Here is a 25,763-nt window from a genome sequence, read left to right as displayed (position 1 = left end):
TTTACCAGTTAAGTTCACTTTTTGCTATGGAGAAAAGCTATCTTTGATTTATCATGGTCCTATTAATCCTGACAGCTTCAGTCCTCTGCATTGAGAACTTGTCTGTTGATGACTTTCTAGTGATGCTTACTCTGCAACACAAGATCTACTAATTTGATTGAGAACAAATGGGACAGATGGATTTTGGGAGTATTGCTATTGATCGGTCATTTATACAATGCCCTTCCGCTATTTCAGGGAAGTTTTGCGTAATTTCCTCTGCAATGAGAACTTGTCTGTTGATGACTTTCTAGTGATGCTTACTCTGCAACACAAGATCTCCTAATTTGATTGAGAACAAATGGGACAGATGGATTTTGGGAGTATTGCTATTGATCGGTCATTTATACAATGCCCTTCCGCTATTTCAGGGAAGTTTTGCGTAATTTCCACTCAAAACAACCAAATTATTGTTGGTACTTTCACAAAACCATTGGTAACTTACTAACCCGCTCCCGCTAAATAATGACCGGTCAAAATTCTCGTCTTGAAATTTACCAATGTTTCTTGAGTACATTTTGATCACCTATTTGATGGTTGCAACTCTGTCATGGGTTTGGAAGATGTGAAACCACAAGTCTCTTTTCATAGAATCAGAGATCTGTGTCCTATTGAGAGAGCACTTGTGAAGCTCTGCAATTTGTGCAAGATGATAAATATATAGTGATGTGTTAAGAGCCAAAAAGCTGAACCCTGTGCTGGAAATTTATCTCAGTTGCAGAAAGTGAATCATCTATTAAATAACTCCAAATATGCGCCTTCATGCGGCTTGCTCAATCGCCTCGATGCACTCCAATACGGAGGCCTTCCTCGACATCGCCGCCATAAGGGCTTCGTGCAAGACGGCATTGTTTTTCAAGAGAGATCCAGCAAACAAAACCTGCATTGGTTTCTTTTTAAACATCAGCATTCAGCAGCATCATAGAATTGAAATGCACTTCTCTGTACTAATTCTCAGTTCACTAGTCCATTGCGATCTGCCAAAACATAGATACTCCATGTCCATCACGAGCGAGGAAAATTAAGAGGGCGGCGAGATCTATGCAGTTTGAAGGACACAAAAAACTTACTGCCCATCTGGTTAGATTCTGTTGCTGGTCTTTGCTGAGCTGTGGCTTGCTCCTATTGATAAATCTCTGCACACAAATACTACGCAATTACTTGCTGCAATGGACCAGCCAAAGAACGCTTGGTGCGATGCAGAAAGACGTTAAAACCTGGAGAGTGAACAGATCTGCAGACTGGCCGATCACTTTGTCGTACTTCAGACCTTCAGCCGCTAATCCAGCCATTGCGACAACAGCCAACCTGTCTAGATAACGTCCTCATCGGTACAAAATCTTCAGAGACTTGTCAAAGCTAAGCAAATATGAGATCTGACCTGTCAAGTTCCTTCGGCTCGAGCTGACCACTGTATATGAGCTTCTCCAGCCTTTCATCGATCAGATTCACATGCTCTTTTCCTATGTCCAATGAGTACGCCAAAATCGGAAGGCCAATAAGATAGGCCACTGAAAAGAAGGCAAAAAAAACACAAGAATTTCATTTGAGGAGCATTGATTCCAGTGAGATATGCCGATTCTGATTTGTTCAGGCATTCTCTCTATGTTTTAACCCCTCCAAGAGCTCATCCAAGAAGAGAGAGCATATTGCAAAGAGACGTTATAACTTACCTAAAAAGTGCGCTGCTTCGTGGCTCGTAATCCGCTCCTGATAGTCCGGAAACACCGATGAAAAGCCGCTAATAGCAGCTTGTAGAAGACTTAAAGCAGAACATTAAACCATAGATTAGTCAGAACTCATGAACAAGGGATCTCTCTCTGGTGTGTGTGAAGACTAGTGCCAGGCATCAAACCGATGGAAATGACTTAGACTTTTGTGTAGATACCAGTTCTTACCCGGGCGAAGTGCTCCCCACAGCCAAAACTATCAAAGAGATGCTTCCAATCAAGTATGGCACAAAAAATCCCCAATCCTAGAAACAGAGATCCAATCCAAAAAGCATGTTATTCGCCTCGTGTTATCCATCGTGACTGATTGTTCGCAAGAGAATGATGATATGGCGGATATTAGAAGCATTCAAGGTTGGCATTAAAAGTTTAAAATGCTAAACCCATCTGAGAAAAGCTATGTGGGATGAGAAGCTGACTAAATAGCTTCAAAATGCAAATGACAAAAGTCTCCATAACCAGGAAGTGCATAAGTACAAAGCCAAGCTGCATCTGATATCTTCTTGTTCTACTCAAAATATTAGGGTTATTTTTCCCCCTATAGCTAGTGTGATGCAATGCTTAGATGGAATGAATCCTTGCGAGCTTGCATGGTACGCTGCATTAGTACTGCTAATGTTTCGTTTTCTCTAGAAGACATTTTCTCAGTTAAATTTTCACAATATCCAGGCACAACCTTACACAATTCACAATCTGCTTTCTCGTCTTAACATAACACATACTCGAGCGATAACAGTGGCTGAAAACAGGAGCATCAGCAGGAGGCAAAAAGGCGGTGGTGAGAAGTCAAGGGCGTCCACGGGATCTCCATGAGGCAACAAACGTGGGGATAGGGTGAAGAATACAGACGGTGGAGGTGCAAACAAAGACACTGCAGAGGCTTCCTGGCAGGAGATGGCCCTCAATCACAACGGTGACTAAGATGGCCTAGTGATAGGGCTGACACAGTAGAGGCTTGATGGTTGGACATAGCCTGATTGGGGCCAGGTCGATCTCCGTGGAGATCATGACCTTGCTTCGAGGTTGCAAGACATGGACCTCAGATCTGGATGCCGCAACCTCAGATTTGAGGGAAACTAGAATTGAATGATTGTGGTTTATTGAGCACCCCCTATCTAATGACATACATAATAAACTCAATGTAACTGTTTACAATGTATACCAGTGCATAAACAAACACTAACAAGCACAGTAATTCCTCGGCACGATTCATACTCTTATAGGTTGATGCACCAGATAGATAATGATCATACAGACTACAAAAGCTCAAAACTCTAATAATAGCAGTTTAAGAGCAGCTTTGCTCATTAACTGAGCCAAAATGGAACATAAACCAGCAAGGTACAGCCACTTGGCTGGTAATTTCATTTCTGATGTAGAGCATATGATTCAATTGTTTCCCACAAATTCATGTTATTTTTAGTTCTTATACTATAGTCCATCATTTCTTGGCAATTTACAGACACAGACAAGAACAAAACATCAAACAGAAGACATGGAAGTTACCCCAGGAAGCTGGCCGGCAAGAACACCCAAGAATCCAGTTGTCCCCACCACTGTGAAAAGAAAAGCCGCCTGCACTACTGAAGATACCGAAATTATGAAAAAGTAAGATAAAATAAGCAGCAAAAACGAATTTTCGGATCTTTTAAAGGAAAAAAGAAGATGAAGATCGAAAGAATCGTTGTAATTAGCAATCACTCTTCACATTGTAAAAAAAGTTTTTCTCTCGACAAAGAACACAGATGCTTCAATACTTACATCATTTCTAACGCTAGGGATGGCGAGATTCTCCGCGTTTTTAATGCCGAGAGTTGTCAGCTCGCGAAGAGACGTCTGCCAGACAAGCATCGCCAAAGTTACCCTCCAACAAAAGACAAATGAATGTATCTAATGAAAGCATCTAGGGCTCTATGAAGCATGAAGTTCTCATGTTCACAAAATGCTTGAGGAAGTATCACAAATCCTTCCTTTCCCAATAGTAAAAAGCTTTAACTTATTTCTCTGCAAAGAGTTGAAGAAGAAATGGAGACCGACCGTGCGGCGAGAGACGTAGGGCTGAGAACTCCACTTCTTGGCCCAACCGAGTTCACTCAGCTGATTGAGAGCGTCCTTAACCGCGTCGCTGTCTTTCTGTCACAAACATTCGTCAATTGAGCATCATATAACCAGGAATGAACCGAGAACAACCATGAATTCCTCAATGACAATGCATTAGTACTGAGAGTCAACTGAATCTTGGTCCGCCGCAGTCGGGCGGCCCAATTCAATCACGTAAACTGTCGGGTAAATTAGAAAAGAAACGCGACCTAATTCGAAGATGGAGTTCGATAGAAGCAGCTCTACCTTAGCAATGGCGGACTCGAGGGCGTCGAGATCGACTCCAGGAGCAGCAGAGGAAGCGCTGATCCGCCATTGCTGTTGGCGGGGCTTGAAGAAGTTAAAGACATGATGATGAGGGCGGCAGTGGTGGTGGTGGTGCAGCTCGCAGAAAGAGAAGAGCGCAGCACCGGCACCGAGGTCGGAGAGAGAGGCCATGCCCATGGAAGTTGGTGTGGACATGGTCTGGCCTCTCAGGAAACTGAGAAGATAAGGATTGGTTTTTTCAGTTTTATTATTGGCGCGAGGATCGTGCGAAAATAAATAGTAAATGAACAAAAATATTAAATATAAAAAAATGCAAGTAATTGTTGAGAGTGGGATTTGAACCCACGCCCTTTCGGACCAGAACCTTAATCTGGCGCCTTAGACCAACTCGGCCATCTCAACTTATTGTCTATGGCGCTTAAAGAAAAAATTTATAAAGTCTTATTTGCATGTTGGATGATATCTTAAACCAATTTGCATATATTAAATTTATATCAAATCTACCTTTCATAACTTCCGGGCCTCCATTTCTGTTTGGCTCTTCTTTTTCTTACTTCTAAATTCAAAAAATTGAACAATTAAACGCTTTAAAACTACTCTCATTCTTTATGGTAATCGCAGTAATTCACTTATATGCGAGCGATATAAGAAATGAAATGACGCTTGAGAATAAATTTCATGATATGGCAACTCACATAACCGTTTTTCACTAGCGACTACACTTTTTATGACCAATTGGCTAATAGAAAATATTGACGTGATTTTTTTTTTTTTTTTTCTATCCTATGTTGCGCCGACATGGCTAAAATGACGTCATTTTGATTCAAACATGATTTTTAAAATAATAATTATTTAATTATGCAAACTACAAAAAAAATATATTAAAAATTTAAAAGGGAAGCATGTGCAAGTGCTTACAGCCCTTGCCGCTGTCCCACCATTGCTAGGAAGCGACGGTGATGCTGAGAGGATGGTTGATGACCTTGCCCGATTTGAGGGGGCCCAATGATTCCTCCACCATAGTCAACCCTTCCGGATGATAGAGGAGTGGCGGTTCGCCTGAGTTTTCCTTTATTTTTTAAGTTTGCTTATTTTAATGTAAACTATGTATAGTGTGTATCAGAAAAATAAGATTTCGACCAAAACGATGTCATTTTAATCTTATGTTTCATATTTTAGCCACGTCATCGCCATGTAGAAGAGAGAAAACAATGAAAAATTTCCACATCGGTATTTTCTATAAGATAAATTGGAGAAGTTAACGAAATGACTTAATTGCACTAATTTAGTAAGTAGACTTACTTGTACCTTTTGAAAGTTTTAGAACACAATTATACTTTTATGAAAAGTTTTAATGACTTATAATGCATCTATTCCTCAAAGAAAAACACAAACTTTCACAAGATTTTATCCACCATGTTAACAAAAAGCAAGGGAAAAGCTCCGAAAGTTCCTCGAAAAACGGTTTATTTGACTTTGTTTAGAAATATGAATAATGACACAAATATTTCTGGAATTTTGACTCAATATGCGATGTGGCTTGAACTTTTAATTGTTCGATGTTGTCTACGAACTTTAGCTCATTGTGCAAAGAGTTCCATAAACTTTCAATTTGTTTCATTTAATCTCTAGATTTTTAGTATATGTTCAACTTAATCCATAAATGATATGAAAATGTTCATACCATTGATCATATCGGCGCCGACCGTGCTACATTGAATGACCAACGTCAACGTGAACAACTTTCTAGAATATTCATATGGGTGCGCTAAATTGTAAGTGTATCATTTTCTAGAGAGATCATGAAATAAATGTGGGCAGTTGGGAGATCAGGAGATGAAATCTCCACCGTGACAATATTTTCACATGCGATAAGCTCAGGGTTAACTAAGCCAAACCGATCAAGTTGTTGAAATATTTTGTGAGCTTCGGCCGGTTCACTGTGCAACATGCGCTGCTGGAGTTGAGCCGGACATCATCAATACGACGGAAAATGATTTGTCACGTGCAAATTCGCAAGTGTCCAGAACGCCCCAACAAATAATTCAAAGCGCTTGAACCATCCGTCTAATACTTTTATTGGTTGGACTGATGCTCGACCCTCATTTCCCGATCATGTCCACCGCTCCCTCCGCCGCTCCGGCCGCCGCGACCCCACTGATCCCCTCCCTCCCGGACGACGTCGCCGTGAACATCATAGCGCGAGTCCCCCGTTCCCACCACCCCACTCTCTCCCTCGTCTCCAAGGCCTTCCACTCCCTCCTCTCTTCCCCTCTCCTCTTCTCCGCGCGCCGCCTCCTCGGCTGCACTGAGCCCTCCCTCTACCTCGCCCTCCGCCACCCCTCCTCCCCTTCCCACCTCTGGTTCACCCTCTACTCCAACGCCAACCCAAACCCCGCCGCTCCGAAGCAGCACCGACTCTTCCCCATAGCCCCCATCCCTTCCCCTTCGGTCGGCTCCACTTTCGCCGCCCTCGGCCCCCTGATCTACGTCCTCGGTGGGTCCGTCAATGATGTGGCCTCGCCCTGCGTCTGGGTGCTTGACTGCCGGTTCCACCGGTGGAAGCCTGGACCCGCCATGCGGGTGGGGCGGGAGTTTGCTGCTTCGGGCGTGGTCGGGGAGAAGGTTTACGTCTTGGGTGGATGCACTGTGGATTCGTGGTCCCGAGCCAACCATTGGGCGGAGGTCCTGGACCCGGGTGCCAGAACGTGGGCGGCAGTTCCGTCCTCATCGGTTGAGGTGAGGGAGAAGTGGATGCATGCTAGCGCCGTTGTGGATGAGAGGATCTATGCCATGGCAGACCGGGGCGGGATCGTGTACGATGTGGACAAGGAGGTTTGGGAGAGTGTGGAAAGTGAGCTCGACATGGGATGGAGAGGGAGGGCTTGTGTGATTGACGGGGTTTTGTATTGCTATGACTATCTGGGGAAGATTAGAGGGTTTGATGTGAAGGAAGGGGTTTGGAAGGAGTTGAAGGGCGTGGAAAAAGGGCTACCGAAGTTCTTGTGCGGTGCAACGATGGGGAATTTGAGCGGGAATTTGGTGGTGGTTTGGGAGGGGAAGGGTGGTGGGAAGGAGATGGAGGTCTGGTGTGCTGAGATTGCTGTAAAGAAGGACGAGCATGGGGAATTAGTGGGGTGTATTTGCTGGTCGGATTCGATCCTCAAGGTATCCAATGGATCTTCCATTGTCAGTTGCTTGGCGGTGGCATTGTGATCCCGGTTGGGTCAATGGTATGCTCGAACAATTGTTTTTCTTAGATTTAGCTAATTGGTGTGTGGTTTCTATGTTTATTAATAATCCAGTTATTTAAGTTTGCCGGCCTAAATGAATGACGATATATTATGGGAGCAATGTATAATGCGGTAGCTAACTTCTGCACTTAAATTGGGAGAGTCATCATATATATGTAGCTTCTTTACTCATGTATACAACCATTTATGCAGCACTTATCTAACCAAAAATTATCGTATGGATGATCTGCTTTTGGAAGGACACGTTTGGTGTCTGCAATATGAGGTGAGTGTGTTGGGTGAGTTTAACATCTGTTGCTGTATGCAATTGTGATGGTTCCTCCATAGTACTAAGTAGAGGCACTCTTGTAAAGGGAATCTGTTTGCTCGGGGGATGATCATGTAACTTGCTAACTTGATGTTGTGACATCATCATCATGGTCATTTAAAATCTGATTTTTCTTTCGTGACTGTTGTTGCTTAGTTTTCTCAGAACTTTTTTGTACTTGGTGCTAACTTGAGCAAGAGGAGAAATGAAGCTTTTGTGCTGCTGATGACTTGATGATTCTTCGCTAGTTGTAGAAAAGAAGATATAGCAGGGGTTCCTACTGTTTGCAGAATTTTTAGGTGATGTTTGGAGTGAAAGGAAAGAAATGCTATATGTTTCTGCTGGGATGATTGCAGCTTGTTGATGTTAGCAACTTTCGGCAGGATCATCTTCCAGTTAGATTTTTTGGGATTGTTCTTTATCCCTGGGAAGCTTACCAAAAGGGATTGTTAAGCTTAAATTTATTGAATTTTGTTGAGAACTAGAGCTCGGTCTTCTAAGAGTCTCTATTGCAGGTTGACCTTAGCATCAAATATGTCATTCAAATTGCTGGTGTCAATTTTTCCTCCTGCCCATGAAAGTTGTCTGTCCAACTGATCATTGAGCAGCACATCGTGCTTATTTGTGGAAGGGGAGTGCTGGAACTGCGATGGGTGCTAAAACAAGATGGCTAATAATCTGCATGCTAATGGGAAAGGGTGGGCAATAACTTCAAAATTTTTTGCTCATTGTAATACGAAATAGAGATTGCCTCCTGCTAGAGCAGATCATGCCATGATATGAGGGCAATTGGGCTGCAGATAGTTGCACTCTACAACCTTCTGATGGACATGATAAACTCGCATGGACTGCTAATCTATGTCATAGATGGAGAGATAGGAACATGAAACTACATAGTGCTCTGGCTGTTTTTACAGTTCCTAGTGTTGTTCAGCTGGTAAACATAATGCAGGCTCTAGGTGGTTGACTCCAAAAGAAAGGCCTAGAAGAATCTGTTTTTCGCAGCTCGTTGTGTCATTCTTCCATTAAAAGTATCGGAGGAATCATGTCAAAGATGGTGATTTCTTTGGGCGGTAGGATGCTTGTAGTGGACTGGTAGTAGAATTTTTTCCGCGAGGACGCACATTGACATTGAGGAGGATGTTTGTTTGCTCGGAAGATTGGATATGCCTTATATGGAAGGGTGGCCATCAATAGATCGGGGGACAAGTGGTACAACATGGTTTTATTATGTTCGAACAGTTGACATGGAAAGACCTACGTTTCAAGTACCTGTCTCACATCATTGATTTATGTTATTACTCTCAATCCATAGGTACTGAATAGCTGAGGTATATCATGGTGAACGATCATTCCAGCATGAGGTGTACCTTACTATCTGTAATGGGCTGTGTAAGCAAGTCTCTTTGTATGAATTTCATGGATCTCCTCTACGAGAGGTGGTCTCACATGGCCTGCCATTTATCATGTCATAAACTATAATATTAATGAACAAAGAGTACAAACTATTCTTAAGAATGACTTTATAGGTTTGATACCTTCATCCTTTTGAGCTATGGAACTAAAAAACTTTTGAACAATTAGCATCAGACAATAGTTGGAAAGCATGGCTTTATGGGCACGGATTCCTCGAAGGATGAGGAGATGATCGAAATCAATAGAGTTGATAGAGTTAGATCTTTTAGAGAGTTTTGAAGAATTTGAGCAATGAACCGTGATGTTGGTTAACAGTATCATCTAGAGGGGGTGAATAAGTGATTTCAAGAAACTTGATAAACTATTGCGGAATTAAAAGCATCAACTTTGATTTAAGCGTATAAGCAGTGAGTAGATATATGCAGAAATGATGCTCTGGGAGCTTTATAGTGATTCGGCTTGTATTAAGCCTACATCCACTCTCCTAGACTAACAATCTACTACTAGCTAGATTTCACGAGCAATCTTTGAGCAGTTATAGTAGTTGTGCTGCTTATACTCAAGAACTTCTTCTCAAAGCTGGTGCTGCTTATACCAAGCTGATAGATCTTACTATCTCATACCTAAGCACAACTATAACACTAACACACTTCTCAAGAGATTACAATTTTTAGTACACAAAAGACAATATAAGAAGGTATAGCTCTCTCTATTATTGGATTGGATTTCTCTCTTAATCAATCTCTATCTTTGGCATCTTGTTGATCTCCTTTGGCACTCCTCAGTATCCAATCTTCCCATTGGACAGTCTTCAAGAGGATCGATCTCCAAGCTATCCGTTGGATATTCGTTGAGCAGATCAATTTAGATGTGGAAGTTAATCAATCTGAGTTCACGAAATTTTGTTGCCCATACAATCAAATGTTCAATTTCCAAAGATAACAGTAGCTCGATTATGGAAAGTACTCCGTTTTCAAGATGATTGCCAATCAACCAGGATATCACGTGCGATGGATATATTCCGCATAGATAATCTCTTAGATGTATAATCAGTCACTTTCCTCTAAACTAGGAATCAATACCAGACCGTTAGCTGTCAAAAGATAACTTATCTTGGGACATATTCCTCATAGAACATGACAAGGTTGATGTCTCAAGCAGTGTAGTCGCTCCTCTTACATCAGCAATACCTGGTTATATCTGGCTTCCCCCTGGTATCAGACTTCTGCTTATATGAGGCTGATGGCATCAAATTCTAGTTATATCAGATTTCCCGGTTATATCCAACTTCGTCTCACTAAGCACTTTGAGTACGATGGTGATGTAGACATTGTAGACCGTTCACCTTGGTACCTCCAAGTCTTTATGAACTTTCCATTCTTCTAGACTTGTTCGAGTAGGTCATTCCAGTTATTTCGAACCTTTTTCACTTTGCAAAGCTAAGTTCTTTTTATGCGGATATTACCTGAAACATAAAAAACATTTGCGTATGTCAAGCTCGTAAGGACTCATGGATTTTTTTGTCAACTCTAAATTATTTTGGGCGGTTTTCTCAGCAAACCAAAGTTATTAGTGCAGCCAACCTACTCAAAGAAAACAACTGTGATTGTTGTTATTTCTTGTCCAATTCATTAAGTTCACAATCTCGACAATCCTACCATTAGTACTTGTTGTGTTCCACTCCCTTGCCTAATACAGCTTACTGACTAAGAAAGCATTCAGGCAATGTAATGGCTTCTTTTGATAAGAAGGAAAGGACAAGCATGAGCATCGCTGTCAATTGTTGGCAGTACGATCTTGGCACATCAGTTATTGCCGCTGCTGCTGCTGTCATTATGATTGTTTTGCACAGCTTATGACGTGAGTTGGAGTGAACAAATCAGATGATGAACCATGACATTCGGAAAAAAGGGAGAACCCCAAAGAACATTGTGACCGGCATCCAGATGGACCCTTTTTTTCTGTTTCTTTGCTGTTGTTTCCGTTTGTTTAGCTGATGATATCCGTGGGAAAACAGTAGCCCTGTGTCATTAAGATGGCGTCTCAGGTTCCAGTTCATTTTGGACATGCTTGCTTGTTTGCTTCTTTTATTGTCTTTCATATTTGTCCCCTCGTGAAGTTGCTTATTATCGCCATGCTCTCTACAGGGTGTTGAAAAATCGACAGCGAGCAAAGGTCATTGAAGGGCCCTACTCTGAAGTTGTCATTCAAAACTCTGAAAGGCAACTAGGGCACAACCTTACTATCTTGTTTGGTGCCTATTTGTGATAGGATCTTAAGACATCTTGAAGGAGACGTTCGCCTATGTACAGCTTGTGTAAACTTATAGTGCCAAGTTGTCTACTACGCATCAGCGGGAGGACCATCAGATCGGCTTCAGGCTTCAGCAGCTCTTGGGTAATAAGGATGCCAGCGAGTCTGTCTGTTTCTCTACTGTATTTTCCAGTGGTGAAGGGCCAATGACCTTAGGTTACGTCCTTTCCCTTCTTTACAGGACCGAACGACTGGTCAAGTGTATGGATATGTTTAGTGACTTGTAGTGGGATCCTATCCCTAACTTATCCACAGATCTATGAATGAGGTTGATGCGGAGCTGCGGACGCTTGGTACAGCGATAAAACTTTACTTTCTGGGTTGTTGCAGAAGCGCTCTATCTTGTTCCTTTGCGATGTTTACCCGAGTTTTGAACTGAAACGCGAGCATATGCGCTCAGAATCTGCTCTGGCCAAGCTCTGCGGTAATAACGAGTTGCCACAGGAACCCTATCTTGCATACTACAAGTGCAAACAGTGATGCTAAACATCACAAGTCATTACCTATTTTTGACTCTTGTATTGGGAATCATAATAGGTGCACTCGTAAATCGTAATCTTTTTGTTGGTCTGACCAAGATACGACTTGCGTGTTCGAAATGTGAATCATAGTATTCATTCTTATGAGAATTGGATGTACCAAAATGCCATAGATTCGCATTATCGCATTATCTCGAATAATTGCTAGTTGACTCTGACCTATTCTAACCATTGAATCATCATTTATTTAATGCATAGATATAATGACATCGCGAAGGGTTAGGACCACTTTGATATGTTAATTTTATTTATCTTTTTGTGTGTGATGTAGCCTAATGCTAATGGCAAAAATAGTAATAAAATGCTGATGATTTATAAGAGCGGGACAGTGTGTTTGGGTAGGATGCTCGTAAAAATCTTGTGGGGGCTTTGGTCTATACATAGATCCGTGACCCCGCATGATCATATCTAGTCGTTGGTCGCGGCTAGATCAGAATACTCAGTATCAAGAAGAAAAAACAAAATCACTTCAAAAGGCAATCCGTTGGAAGCTTACCTTGTTCAATGATTGGATGATATCCATTTGACTATTAAGAGATGTGCTTTAAATCTTTTGTGTCCTCATATCTTATAGGGTTCGTTAGTGTTAGAATCGCACGGTCCGAGCCCATCAACATATTTAGTTGGATTTACCTTCATTCAAAAGCTTAAATTAATGAATTATGGATCAATTATGATATATTAATTACTCAACACCACATCAATTAGCCGATGTGAAACTTCTTTAACACAATTCACACTTCTCTCAATAGTTATTTTCTATTAAAATTTATAGCCAGATTCTTGAACTAAATGACATGTGGCGGTTAACACCGAACTAGATGACATGTGGCGGTTGACGGATATACTAGTTTAGGATTTTTACCCTCCGTTTATCACATGCGTACCACTTTAGGGGGGTTTTCATGGTCAAATAATTAATTTAAGATAAATTTGTCACGGATGTATCAATTTTGTAATTTCTTGTGGTAAAAAAATTAATTTCGAGTAAATTTATCGCGAGTGTACCGATTTGAAATATTTGATGGTAAAAAAAATTAATTTTGGATAAATTTATTACAGTGATATCAATTTGAGATATTTTTTTACATTAACCCTACCTTGTAATATGCGCAAATATCTTGACCAAAAGCTTTAAGGGGATAATGTCTTTGGATGTGCAAACTGCAAAGTACTTCCTCCCATTGGAACTTCTGGTTTGGACTTTTTAGCTGATCCTGTGTTTTCCAGTCCAAGCTCAATCAACTGATGGCTTTTGAAAGTACATGTTACCAGAATTTAAAGAAGAAGAAAATAGGGGTAGAATGAAAGAAATAGAGAATACAACCTTGTCAAGAGTAATGTACATTCATATTTCTTCATTTTCCCTCACACTGATGAGGTAACATATTATTCTGGTACAAAGACAAGGACTCTTTATCCACTTATACTGTCTAAGTCCCCATTCTCATTTGGACTAACAAATATCACTTCTTCACCCCAGAGTCCAACAAAAGTACACCAAAGTACTCGGTTCTGTCACATTCTCGAACAACCATACAGGACGATATAAACAATCAGCACGAAAAGGCCACGTCCGGACGTTAAAAATATGGACGCGGCATGTGCAACACCTCAACCATGAAGGAGTCCAAAACGAATCCAAAAAATAATAGCACGTCCCAAAATGAGGGAGCTTTGTCGCTACAGTGTCCCAAACGCCATGCCATCTTCCTCCCTCAGGAAACACTCAATTCTTTCAAGTGCCTGGAATTTCATAATATATATTCTCAAGTGAGCAAATCACAAATGGCAAGCAGAGGATATGTGCGTGTGGAGAGAGAGAGACAGAGAGAGAGACCGACCTCAATAGCAATAGCAGTTGGTGAGATATAAGACACGTCTCTGTAACCTAGTTTAGCTGCAATTTCTGCAAAGAATGGACGATCTCATAATCCAATCCAAGGCATTAAGGGTAGAAAGTTGTGTTTTTCATCACATAAGGTGTTGATCAAAAAGGAGGATCAAGATGAATCAGCTTAAAAAGTAGCAAACTGTAAATTAACAGAACCGCACCGTCTCAAGAATTAAGATGAAAAGTGCATGGATGTGAGTGCACTTGCAGTTGAACTGAGCGTACCTTCCAAAGAAACCCGAGCATTGGCATATGCATATGATTCACTCCTCTCTTCCAAAAGAGTAGACAAGCGTGTTAATGCCTGCGAGTAATTGTTTGTATCATGAATGGCAGAAAACCAAATCGTGCTTCAACTAAGAAAACCCATAAGTTATGTATCTGGGCCAGCAATGAAATTAACTCACCTTTGTGTAGGCATCACCCGATTCATCATGCAAAAGTGGACGAGAATTTGTTCCCACAGCAGCAATTCTCTGTGCCAATGCTTCCAAAGGCACATCTAACCAGACACTAATCCCGTGTTGCATGTATCTCCTGATTAACAGATGAAAATGCATACAGAGTTAAAAACATTTCACAAAGAAAAAAGCAATGGTCAAGAAGTGTATAGGATAGAATCTTTCATTCGTTCATTCGTCAAAATTACCAATTGACAGGACGAATAACAGCACCACCACCGGTAGAAACCACCATCTGATGCATTCTTGATAACCTTTTCAACATCTCGGTCTGCAAGATGAAATTATGATTTGATTAGCAGGAGAACCTAGCCCGAATAAGACAAGTCTTCCAGATTATAGACGAGACAAATGCATAAGGTTTATATCGAAAGCAAATTCCCTGGTCTCACCTCCTTCTCTCTGAAGAATCCCTCTCCATAGAGCTTGAAGATATCAGCTACAGAAGTTCCCACATCCTCCTCCACCAACTTGTCACTGGAGCATCACAGAGTCAGCCAAGCCACAAGATATACAATGCATGGTAATAACAGACATGTACAGCTTTACATAGCATGAAACAGAAACATATAAAGCCTTTTCACCATAGAAAATCATGGTTCTGCCTACAAGAAGAAGCCTGCATTACTTATGATTGTATAATTCTAGCCACGAAAATATAAATACTTGATGCAGCTCCGCAAATAAAGGTCCATCATGGGAATGGACCCAAAAAGAGAACCAGATTATGTGTATAAAGTATCTTCCAGTCAGAGAGCATCTAATCCACGGATGTACTGCAATTCACAACATTTTCCAAGTGAAAATAAGGAATTGCAGACAAACCTGTCACAAAAATTATAACCAAGTACTTGAGACAGGATCTTGCCAACGGTGGTTTTTCCGGAACCCATCATTCCTGCAAATCGGATCAAACAGGTGAGTACTGGAGATATAGATTGACAAGTCTAACCAACAGGAAGATCAAGGAAATAGAAACTGACCAACAAGATATATACAGCGCCCACTTAAATATGGCTCAATCTCTTGCGATTTATTCTGCAATTGCATTTATTCTAGTAAGTAACATTTTTCCAAATTATCAAGTAAACAGATTACTCATACTTATTTGCACCTTACTTCACACAAACACCAGTATAAAAGAAAATGATATGTGATTAACAGCATTGCACCTATGACTTCAATCTAATATACAGAAGATAGGATTCAGTACCTGCAGTATCAAAGCTTCATCAAAAGGAGAGTTGAAACTTCCAGATTGCAATCTTGGAGCTGCAAAGTTTATCATGTACATCACTGCTGATGCTCAACAAATCAGACAGAAGAGAAAACCCCAAGCTCGTGAATGGTGCAGGTAGTTATGAAAAACCACCTTATTCCATTAAGTTCATTCAGGACGAAAACAAAAGTAAAATTTCATGACACCCCATAAGAATCACTACTTTAGAAACTCTGGACTTGGGCAAAAGCAAACAAAAGAAGAGTGGAAAAACTCAAATTATGTGGAAGTTGACGTTTTATAGCAGAAACTGCCGTCTGCCTATACAATTGGTGGAAAGAATGAAAAACATGATGGCATCATGTGGATAAAAAAATACAAGCAAGAAAGATCTGATCAATCCATCATACATTAATAGAAAACCTCAAAGTTTTCGCCAAAACTAAAATAACGGTGACTTTGCATTTCTGAGCAAAGATAGCCCAACAGATTGTACATCATTTCCCAAGGTCATGGAAAGGGCGAATATCTCCTCAAGTATCATCCAAATATGATGTCAAATAAGAACGATCTGAAATTAATTTGGACGAATCCATTGACAAAGATTAACCACGATTCACCAGCTCAAAAGGTGAATGGAAAAAACGAAATTACTTACTAAACAAAAGATGTGGACGCTAAATTGCTCAACATGAATCACCCCAAATCTTGATGCACGAAACAGTTGAACAAGAACTGGATATAAAAGCAACTACCTCCTGGAAACTCTCGGTACGAACACGGAACTTCTAAAGAGATCGATTTATGCCGATTAGAACTTCTCGTAGGCTGTAAATGGGCCGAAATGAGCACACGACATCTCCCTTCTCGTAATTTTTGCGGAACCCGCAGCGAGCTGCTCGATTTTCTTCCAACCTTGTCCGAATCAATCCATGCAGAGAACTGTGGCCTTTGTGCAATTTTGGCATCCATCATTAACCTTAAGACAGCTAGGCCGTGCCAAATTACTTAACCTGTTTATCTTATCTGATGAGAATACCAATTGGATCACCAAATTTCTGCAATATCTTATCTGATGAGAATACCAATTGGATCACCAAATTTCTGCAATGAGAAACAAAACAACCCCTAATCAATGCTAAATCGGACTCCGAAAATCTTCCTAGAACAACAGAATGAATAAGCCAGCGCATAAAATCAAACAGTAAAAACAAATTAAAGGCCAAACACAATTAAAAAGAAGAAAAATCCGATTCTTAGATGGTCTGATTTATGGACTAGACAACAAAGCAGATCACTGAACACTCACAGAATTAACAAGAAACAAAAGGCGGATTACAAAAGAACCAAGACTAGAAGAACCCCAAGAATCTCCGATACCCAGAAGCCCAAATACAGCTATCGGCTGAAATTCAAGCAAAAGGCGACATTTTTACGGGAACCAAGAAAAGACTAGCGTAAGTTCGTCACTCATCTCACATCAAACGTATAGGGACTTTTTGCGTTCGTCGCTCATCTCACATCAAACGTATAGGGACTTTTGCATTTCCTGACCTCTCTCGGCTAACAGGAGAAGATCAAATGCATTTGAAACTCGGGTGAGTCCAAGAATCGCATCAAACCTGCTGGTTCTTGCACAGTAATAAGGGAAGCATCTACCCTGAGAGTACCTGCACAAGAACTTGGAGAAGCTTGCGCGTCCGAATTAGCGCTGAAGGATTGAAGGCAAGAAATCTGCGAAGGCACGTCAGACCCTCTATGTATCTCCTTCCAGCTGTGCTTTCGCTTCTATATCCAGTTGGGTTTCTTCCTCGCCGACGCAACGCATTTATAAAAGTGGCAATCAAAGATCTGGTGAGAACTGATATAGAGAGAGAGAGAGAGGGAGCAGGGAATCGGGCTTTTGTTCTTCCTTCCTTTTCCTTTCATAAATCGACTGTCGTTACCGTCGGGTTCTCTATCATTACCCAACAAAAAAGAGACACTCATAGGTTGTAACATACGTATCCAAATGAGTAAAGAGGAACAAAAATTTACAACTGGTTCGAAAAATGAAAACTAACCGCACGTGAGATGACGAAATTATCTAAGTTAAATAGTAAGTTTTAATATAATAAACCACATCGACTATTAAAATTATGAATTCGCTCAATTTATCATGATATTATCACTAGTTTCCTTAACAGACGTCATTTATAAATGTTCCATAGCGCGTTTCGACCAGCGATGCGAAATGCGACAAGAAGTCATTAAATTTCTAGATAGGCATTCTAATTGACACTTGCACCTCCTGTTTTTTTCTTCCCTTTTTGTTTTTTTGCTTTTTTTTTGGGGGTGGTGGGGTGGGCCTAAAAAATGGATTGGGACTTGGGAGGTTTTGAGGCTCTTACTTTGGGTGGGGGTGGGGGGAGGGGGGCACTGGTTGGCTGGTCCTACTCAAGTCTGGTCTTCTCATTTCCCATTTAATTTTATTGACATCTATTTCCAAGAAAAAAATTGGGGAAATTACTGAAATTGGAAGACTGGAAAAGTTAGAACAAACAAAAAGAAATGGAAAAAATAAGGGAAGAGTGGGGAGTTGGTGAGGGGTTTGCTTCTTATCCAAAGGGAGTGGAGGCCAAGGAGCATCATCAATGTGCTCCTCCTCTCTCATGAGGGGATAAGGGCCAATTTGAAGATACATGTGGCATTGACATGGCTGTGAGATTTTGCCTCTCTCTCTCTCTCAAGTCCCACCAAACCTCCCCTCCCTCTCTTGTTTGGAGGGGTTGATTTTTTCTTCACTTGGGTTGGTAGCCAATGCTTGATTTAGTGGTGGGACAGGTGAGAGTGGGGGTCCATTCCAATGCCATTCAACCTCCTTCCCTTGCCCAACCACCAACCATTTGGAAAAAAAAAAAGAATAAAAAAGAAAGAGAAAAATCAAACCATCCTTGTCCAAGATTAGGCACCAAAAAATTGAGAAATAGTATGGCGAACATTGTCCAATTAATGCCTACTTTTGTCCAGGAAACGATGACACGAATGGACAATCAACTTTGGTCCGACGTGTGATGTCGTCATTGAAATTTGACCGGATATGCAATGTTGTCTCTAAACTTTGAATCTGTTCCACGCGGTCCTTGTATTATTGGTTTATGTTCAATGTCCTCCCTAGACTATATGAAAGTTATTTAAAGATTTTTTTCCCTAGGCTGGCTGCTGTTGACCTCCGGGTACCATGTGGAAAACTTGGGAGGATTTCTTCTTTTGGCATCAAGTGAGGAGGACGAGAATCACATGAAAGTCAACCCAAATTACGATTGACTCGGTACATGATACCAACCTCATTCACACTTACAATTGAGTCGCCATTCACATGACTTGCTGCACATAATTTTCAATCTAATTTGCGCAACTTAAATTTAATTTACCTATTCATTTTGAAAGTCCGTCTGTGTATATAAATTCGAACGACGAGAAACCCAAATAAGGCCATGGACTCCATAAAAAGACAAGCCGATTTAGGAATTGTCGGATAAACATGAAATTATCTGCGCTTGATTGGCACGATGAACGAAAGTGAAGCTCATGTCGTGCGCTCCATCCGCGCGACCGGCCATCTGTTCGTTGATCACTGAGCTAATCTCATTGGCCTCTCCCCATATCTTTAACCTTGTTTAGCAGATCCCCATTGCACAGATCTCTACCGACAAGATGCCTTGTTTGAAGAGGTCTTGCTTCTAATGTTGATCTGTCCGGATGAAGGCACGAGGTGATAAATTGCGGGTCCAAACGAGGAGTGTGGCGGCAAGTCGGACAGATTATTTATAAAGGGAGAAAGACCACCGACATCCCCGCCGACAAATACAGAGGTTGGGAGCTTTTCTTACCAAGCACAGTGAAAAATCCATATTCTATTGTGAATCAACTAATCATAATCATCTTAACAAACCTTTCTCGCGCGTGAGCCTTCCTCCCATGCTTTCTAGCTGCCCTAGTGTTTAAGCACCGAAATTAACAAATCGCATCTTTATCCGGCACCTTAAACTTTTATGCAATTTATCTTTCTGATAATAAAAAAAAAACTTTTAATGCAATTAACAGTGGTCCCACATAATTTCATGTGATACGAGAGTAAAAGATTTTTAGCTCAAATCTTTTCAACCTCCTCCCCAAATATAAGTCCACGCTCCGGTACTAGGTTAAAGCCCAACCTACACATGGGTAGGAGTGTTGACGTATCGTCACAAGTTAGAAACCTCCCACCGCTCTTCGACCGCAGAAAAGAGCCGATTCACCCCCGATATGGGTTCGGCTCATGCACCAAGCGTCGTATATTTATTCCTACTTGCATCCGGTGGTGTGACGATAACACGCTCTCACAAAAATGAGTAGTAATTATTGGTTCAAAACAAGCATTGCGAACGCAGGCATCAAACTCCTTTGATCGCCGGCACCGGTCGCCCCTTTCTCACCCTTTTTAACTTATAAAAAAGAAAATAATTAACTTTTAATCACGCATTTATCAAATAATTTGAACTTTTAAAATAGTTAATAATGACCGCACACGTTTTCGCGCCTAACATGTCCACCTCATCCAGGCATCGTCCTCGACGAGGGCACGAGACGTGGCGGCGATCCGAGATTTCCGTCGCGGGTGGGTAGGTCGCGCACCTGAGTTTGACCTGACCGGGTATTGGTTGGGAATCGGGTCCCAACTCGTCGGTGGTAGTTAGCGGTGCCTTTCGTCACTGTGAGTCACGCGCGCGTGGGACTCGGTTCGTTCGCCCAGCCCACTCGCTTTTGGCTCGGCCCGTTCCAGTTGGAGGAAGGGCATCTCCCTCTTAATTGCCACTTCAACGACTTATTTGTGTCGTAGTAGGCTCAGGAACAACCATCTTGTTCTTCTTCTTCTTCTTCTTTCAAACTTTCTCATTAAATGTTATATCCATAGCATTTTATAGATTTGACCCTAATCGGTACTATAATGCCCAAATCATTTGAAGAGACGTGGGGCGAGCCCCTCGAACGTCGAGAGATTTCAACGCCTTGAAGATAGGTGGGGCGGGCCCTTAAAACGCGATGCCGACTTTTCATATGCTACATTTTGCAGAGTGTTACTAGCGAGTACATAATACAGCCTGTCAATCACATTCGGTAAGAAAAACATGGGTAAAATTTAACGCAAGGTGAATTTACCGAACTGACAACTCGGGGTTTTATTTTTATTGGGCCGATTGGCGGGCATCTCGAAAATATTGGTAAAATAAAAAAAAAACCCTAAAATTAAAAAAGAGAGTTGTCATGAAAAATGGGGAGGAAGATGCTTTTCAATGTGAAAGGAATATAGACAGGATCAGCAATGCAGGGAGAAAATGGGAATATTCATTCTCGCTCTGCCCTATTCGTTCATGTTATCAAAAGGAAATATCAGGAACAGACGCTATTTGCCAAGTTCGGAAGCCAACCCCACAATCTCATCACATCTCTTGCCCTCATGCTCCAAAAAATTGTAACCTTAACTATAGTAGAAATTTAGCGATTTCGGAATCCAAGCGCATGACAAATGAGGTACGCGTCGAGCGAATTATGTGATCGATCGGCCGTTCTAATTGGCCGTGCCGCTGACATATAAAATGCTTCCCTTTCATATTTTGACTTCCTTTTTTTTTTTTTTTAGCATTGACATTGGACTTTGAATTGATAATTTTTTGCTTACCTACTTGTCTAGCTATTGGCCCCAACTCGTGACAATTATCAGGAGGTGGTGGATTGGCCCAACATGTTTATAGGAAAAAGAGAAGAAGTGGATCTTGGCCAGCCCATTGCACCATATGAGTTGGCTCAACCAATACAAAACAATGATATGTTGTGTACGAGGTGGAAATTGTCCAAAAAAATTCTAACCGATTGCACTTTTACCAAATCTATTCTAAACTTTCAATTTTGCAAATGGAGTCCTAAAACCTTTTGACAATACACCAACTGAGTCCATTCGGTTAATTTACCCCATAAAATGCTTACATAGATACTAGTCGGGGCTGGTCGGTCTACGTGACTGGACTAGAGTTGGTGTGGACGTGGACATAAAAAAAGCGACGATATTTTTTTTTAAATTTCTTTTCAATGTAGCAAAAAGAAAAAGGCCCAAATCAGATGTTTGCCCTGACTCCAAAAAGCCTAATTCAAATCCCAAAATTGATCGATCACATTCAGGATTCATCAATCTCGTGCGACGCTCAGCAATAGTCGCTTGACGCTGGAGAGGAACTTGGGGATTTTTACGAGCAGCTTGCGAGGGACCCCGACGATGACAACTTAACAGAGTAGGAGGATGATGAGCCACGGCCGTGCGGTTAGTCGAGACCTGATTCGACAAACGATCCTATTCACAACCTAGTCTAGACCCAATTCGACCTTGAGATTCCGCAAATGAACACAACATATTGTGGTCCCGATTTGCTTGTGCTGTTGACACTCAGCGAAAACAACATGAACGTATGCTTCCTTTCGGACTCTCTCACTTTGCAATGGAGTCTAATTCAGTTCTCGTCTATGCAAGTAGAACCAGAGATCTGTAGTTTAACACAAGGCTAATGTGCCGAAAAGTGAGGTTTCGTGGAAAATGGGGAGGAAGGTGTTTTCAACGTGGAAGGAATATGGGCGGGACCAGCAATACAGGGAAGACAAGGACTATTCAATCGCATTCTGTACTACAGTACTAACTCCTACATGGTATCAAAAGCAAATATCTGCACTACCCAAATTAAAGCCGACACACGCTATTTGCCAAGAACCGAAAGCCAACCCCACAAATCTCGTCGCGTCGCATCTCATCGCCTCGTGCTTCAAACAGCCTCTATCGTCAGCAAAGCATTTCATGTAGCCACGATATCGCGTGGTGCGATCAGTCGGTCAAAATTTTCGCGATCTCGAAACTCAAACGACGAACAAAATGAGGTACACATCACTCGGAGTACGTGATTGATCGGCCGTGCGACGGACATATGAAATGCTCCCCTTTCGTGTTTTGGCTTCTAATTTTTTTGCCTTTAGCATTGACATTTGACTTTGGTCTAATAATTTTTCCCTTATCTACTTCTCTAGCTATTGGGCCCAACTTTTGATTATTATCAGGAGGTAGTGGATCGGCCCAACATGTTTATAGGGAGAAGAGAGGAAGAAGTGGGCCTCGGCAAGCCCATGACTACAAAGAGTTGGCCCAACCAATACAAAACAATGCTGTGTTGGCTGTGGGGAAGACGGCATTCAAATGTTTGGTTCTTGAGAACAGAATGGAATGGGCCTTTCCACCGCTCACAGGGTACTTATTCCAATTCAATGAGTATTCTCAATATTATGGCTTACTAACTATATGATTAATTTAAAATTATATGTTACGAATTAAATTTTGTAGAGTTGCGTGATGGATATTTTTTTTTTCAGAGTAATGGATGCTATTTAATAAGTAAAAATTGTGGTTAATAAATTATAATTAGTAGGCTATATGGTCAAATGCACTAAAAATCGTTAGTTGTTATGGAAAATTTCAAAAAAGTGCTCCCAAATGCTCTTATTTTCTCAAATAATAGCATGAAATGGATTTTGTTTCAAATAAGGGCACGAAGTGCCATTATTGTCTCAAAGAATGGCTTAAAGTGGCTATAGTTGTTTCAAATAAGGGCTTGACCTCTCCAGTAGGCCAAATTTTTCAACCGATTAAGGGCATTTTTGTAAAAATATAATTTTAATATAATTTTTTAGTTAAATTAAATTAAAACAAAAATAAAAATAGAAAGTTTAAAAAAAGAAAGAAAGAACACGGGGGGAGGACTGACCTCCCGCCACCGGTGGGGTGGTGTGGGCATTAAGGTCCTAGGTGCGTCGGCGAGGGTCGACAACCCCTCGACCCGGCAGGTGAGGGCTTGCTGGCCCTCGCCCGAGCCGGGAGAGGCCACGGCCATCGGCCGAGATCGGAATGGGTAGATGGCGTGACCCACCTCAATCCGGTCTCGGGCGAGGGTCACCGACCCTCGCCCAGATTTGGAAGAGGGCCGTCGACCCTTGCCAAGATCCGGCGGAGGATCGCAGCCCTCTCCTAGCTCGGCAGGCCCTCACCGAGGCGTCGGCGACCCCAACGGCCATAGCCGCCGCCCCACCGATGGTGGGGAGGCGGCCTCCCGCCTATGTTATTTGTTTTTTTTTTTTTCAAAATTTTTAAAATATTTAAAAAATAGAAAAAGAAAAAATAAAATAAAATATTAAATTACCAAAATGCCCTTAACTAAAGTAACTCAAACCCTTATTTGAAAAAATGAGGGCACTTGAGTTCATTTTTTGGAATTTTCCCTTAGTTATTATTTGCATTGAAAAACTTATTATAAGGTATTTTGCTAGTTAGATTTTAGTTAATAAATTGGAGTTGAATAATCTGACTATTTAAATAATTTAGACATCTAAAATAGATCTAAGAAATGACATTGGGATAATATTCAAGTATAAAGATTATTTTTTATTGTACACATTCATATAGATAAAAACTATATTTAATAAAATCCGTATTCAATTAGAATCACATAATATGTTTGATGTTTTCGTAAAACCAAACATAAGAATTCCCATTCCGCTCTTAGAGTTAACCAAACATAGATATCAGATTTATTTCTCTATTCTATTTCGTCGAACTAAATGCAACGCAAGGTTTATTTAATCGAGATATGTATCTGTTGATACCAAAAAATGATCAAAATGTGTATTGGACATTTTGAAAGAGGCATTGGCTTTTGCGGGAGTCATTGACACTTGAATTTTACTAGTGAATTTCTAATAAAACGTAATAAAACAATCGTAAATAACCAATAAAAATAAATAAGGAGATCACACCTCATTTTACGATGAGGTGTTTGCCTTGACTCCAAAAAGCCTAATTCAAATCTCAAAATCGATCGATCACATTCAAAATTCATCAATCTTGCGCGACGCTCGATAATAGTCGCTTGATGCTCGAGAGGAACCTGGGGATTTTTGCGAGCAGCTTGCAAGGGACCTCGACGATGACAACCTAACATAGCAGGACGATGACGAGCCACGGTCGTGCGGTTAGTCGAGACCTGATTCGACGAACGATTCTATTCACGACCTAGTCTGGACCCAATTCGACCTCGAGATTCCGTGAATGAACACGACATATTGTGGTCCCGATTTGCTTGTGCTGTTGACACTCAGCCAAAAAAAACATGAATGTATGCTTTCTTTCGGACCCTCTCACTTTGCAATGGAGTCTAATTCAGTTCTCGTATATGCAAGTAGAACCCGAGATCTGTAGTTTAACACAAGGCTAATGTGCCGAAAAGTGAGGTTTCGTGGAAAATGGGGAGGAAGGTGTTTTCAACGTGGAAGGAATATGGGCGGGATCAGCAATACAGGGAAGACAAGGACTATTCAATCGCATTAAGTACTACAGTACTAACTCCTGCATGATATCAAAAGCAAATATCTGCACTACCCAAATTAAAGCCGACACAAGCTATTTGTCAAGGACCGAAAGCCAACCCCACAAATCTCGTCGCATCTCATCGCCTTGTGCTTCGAACAGCCTCTATCGTCAACAAAGTATTTCATGTAGCCACAGTATCGCGTGGTGCGATCAGTTGGACAAAATTTTCGCGATCTCGAAACTCAAGCGACGAACAAAATGAGGTACGCATCACTCGGAGTACGTGATTGATCGGCCGTGCGACGGACATAAGAAATGCTCCCCTTTCGTGTTTTGGCTTCTAATTTTTTTGCTTTTAGCATTGACATTTGACTTTGGTCTAATAATTTTTCCCTTATCTACTTCTCTAGCTATTGGGCCCAACTTTTGATGATTATCAGGAGGTAGTGGATCGGCCCAACATGTTTATAGGGAGAAGAGAGGAAGGCTCCGTTTGTTTCACGGAAAATATTTTTCCGGAAAACATTTTCCTCAATTTCTGGTGTTTGGGGTGCAAAAAATGAGTGGTCAACGGAAAATATTTTCCGGTCAACAAAAAAAACCTTCTAAAACTAAAGAAAATGATTTCCTCATTTTGAGAAGAGGAAAACATTTTCCACACTTTTCATTCCTCCTCTCTCTCAACTATTTTTTATTTTTAATTATTTTTTTTCTTTCTTTTCGTTTTTTATTTATTTTTTCAAAATTCAAAAAATTTATTTTTTATTTTTCTGATAAAATCTATTTTTTAATTACTTTCTTTATTT

General features: G+C 41.1%; 3 protein-coding genes and 1 non-coding gene across 11 annotated transcripts; 1 reads left to right on the top strand and 3 right to left on the bottom strand.

Annotated features, from left to right (window-relative positions):
- Positions 1 to 603: 603 nt before the first annotated feature.
- On the bottom strand, positions 604 to 4,369 carry LOC115744031. The gene is made up of 11 exons (XM_048272317.1): positions 4,116 to 4,369; positions 3,807 to 3,902; positions 3,531 to 3,605; positions 3,276 to 3,344; positions 1,938 to 2,014; positions 1,713 to 1,801; positions 1,421 to 1,550; positions 1,257 to 1,347; positions 1,110 to 1,175; positions 733 to 919; positions 604 to 672 (listed from the first exon to the last, which is right to left on the bottom strand). Exons 1-10 carry the CDS (start codon positions 4,329 to 4,331, stop codon positions 800 to 802), a joined length of 1,029 nt encoding a protein of 342 aa, XP_048128274.1. The 5' UTR covers positions 4,332 to 4,369; the 3' UTR covers positions 604 to 672; positions 733 to 799.
- Positions 4,370 to 4,457: 88 nt separating this feature from the next.
- On the bottom strand, positions 4,458 to 4,538 carry TRNAL-AAG. Its single transcript has one exon. It is a non-coding gene; the product is annotated as a tRNA-Leu (tRNA).
- A 1,455-nt stretch (positions 4,539 to 5,993) lies between these two features.
- Positions 5,994 to 12,029, top strand: LOC115744030 (F-box/kelch-repeat protein SKIP6). Of its 6 annotated transcripts, none has more exons than XM_048272313.1 (3): positions 5,994 to 6,058; positions 6,234 to 7,369; positions 11,443 to 12,029. In XM_048272313.1, the coding sequence occupies exon 2, from the start codon at positions 6,252 to 6,254 to the stop codon at positions 7,350 to 7,352; it is 1,101 nt and encodes a 366-aa protein (XP_048128270.1). In that variant the 5' UTR covers positions 5,994 to 6,058; positions 6,234 to 6,251; the 3' UTR covers positions 7,353 to 7,369; positions 11,443 to 12,029. The 6 variants fall into 6 exon arrangements, with proteins under 6 accessions (XP_048128270.1, XP_030534965.1, XP_048128271.1 ...); XM_030679105.2 differs by lacking the exon at positions 11,443 to 12,029 and adding an exon at positions 11,261 to 11,432; XM_048272314.1 differs by lacking the exon at positions 11,443 to 12,029 and adding an exon at positions 10,836 to 11,180.
- Positions 12,030 to 13,275: 1,246 nt separating this feature from the next.
- LOC115744033 (shikimate kinase, chloroplastic) lies at positions 13,276 to 17,419 on the bottom strand. Of its 3 annotated transcripts, none has more exons than XM_030679110.2 (11): positions 17,176 to 17,418; positions 16,295 to 16,597; positions 15,534 to 15,592; positions 15,304 to 15,358; positions 15,146 to 15,218; positions 14,713 to 14,797; positions 14,509 to 14,591; positions 14,267 to 14,396; positions 14,085 to 14,163; positions 13,810 to 13,874; positions 13,276 to 13,711 (listed from the first exon to the last, which is right to left on the bottom strand). In XM_030679110.2, the coding sequence occupies exons 2-11, from the start codon at positions 16,512 to 16,514 to the stop codon at positions 13,649 to 13,651; spliced, it is 912 nt and encodes a 303-aa protein (XP_030534970.1). In that variant the 5' UTR covers positions 16,515 to 16,597; positions 17,176 to 17,418; the 3' UTR covers positions 13,276 to 13,648. The 3 variants fall into 3 exon arrangements, with proteins under 3 accessions (XP_030534970.1, XP_030534969.1, XP_048128275.1); XM_030679109.2 differs by having other exon boundaries at positions 17,210 to 17,417; XM_048272318.1 differs by lacking the exon at positions 13,276 to 13,711 and having other exon boundaries at positions 13,812 to 13,874; positions 14,021 to 14,163; positions 17,210 to 17,419.
- Positions 17,420 to 25,763: the final 8,344 nt, after the last annotated feature.

Source organism: Rhodamnia argentea, chromosome 11, assembly GCF_020921035.1.
Source record: "Rhodamnia argentea isolate NSW1041297 chromosome 11, ASM2092103v1, whole genome shotgun sequence".
Classification (NCBI taxonomy): Eukaryota; Viridiplantae; Streptophyta; class Magnoliopsida; order Myrtales; family Myrtaceae; genus Rhodamnia; species Rhodamnia argentea.
The sequence above is the reverse complement of the archived record's forward strand: the minus strand, read 5'-3'. Positions and strand labels throughout refer to the sequence as shown.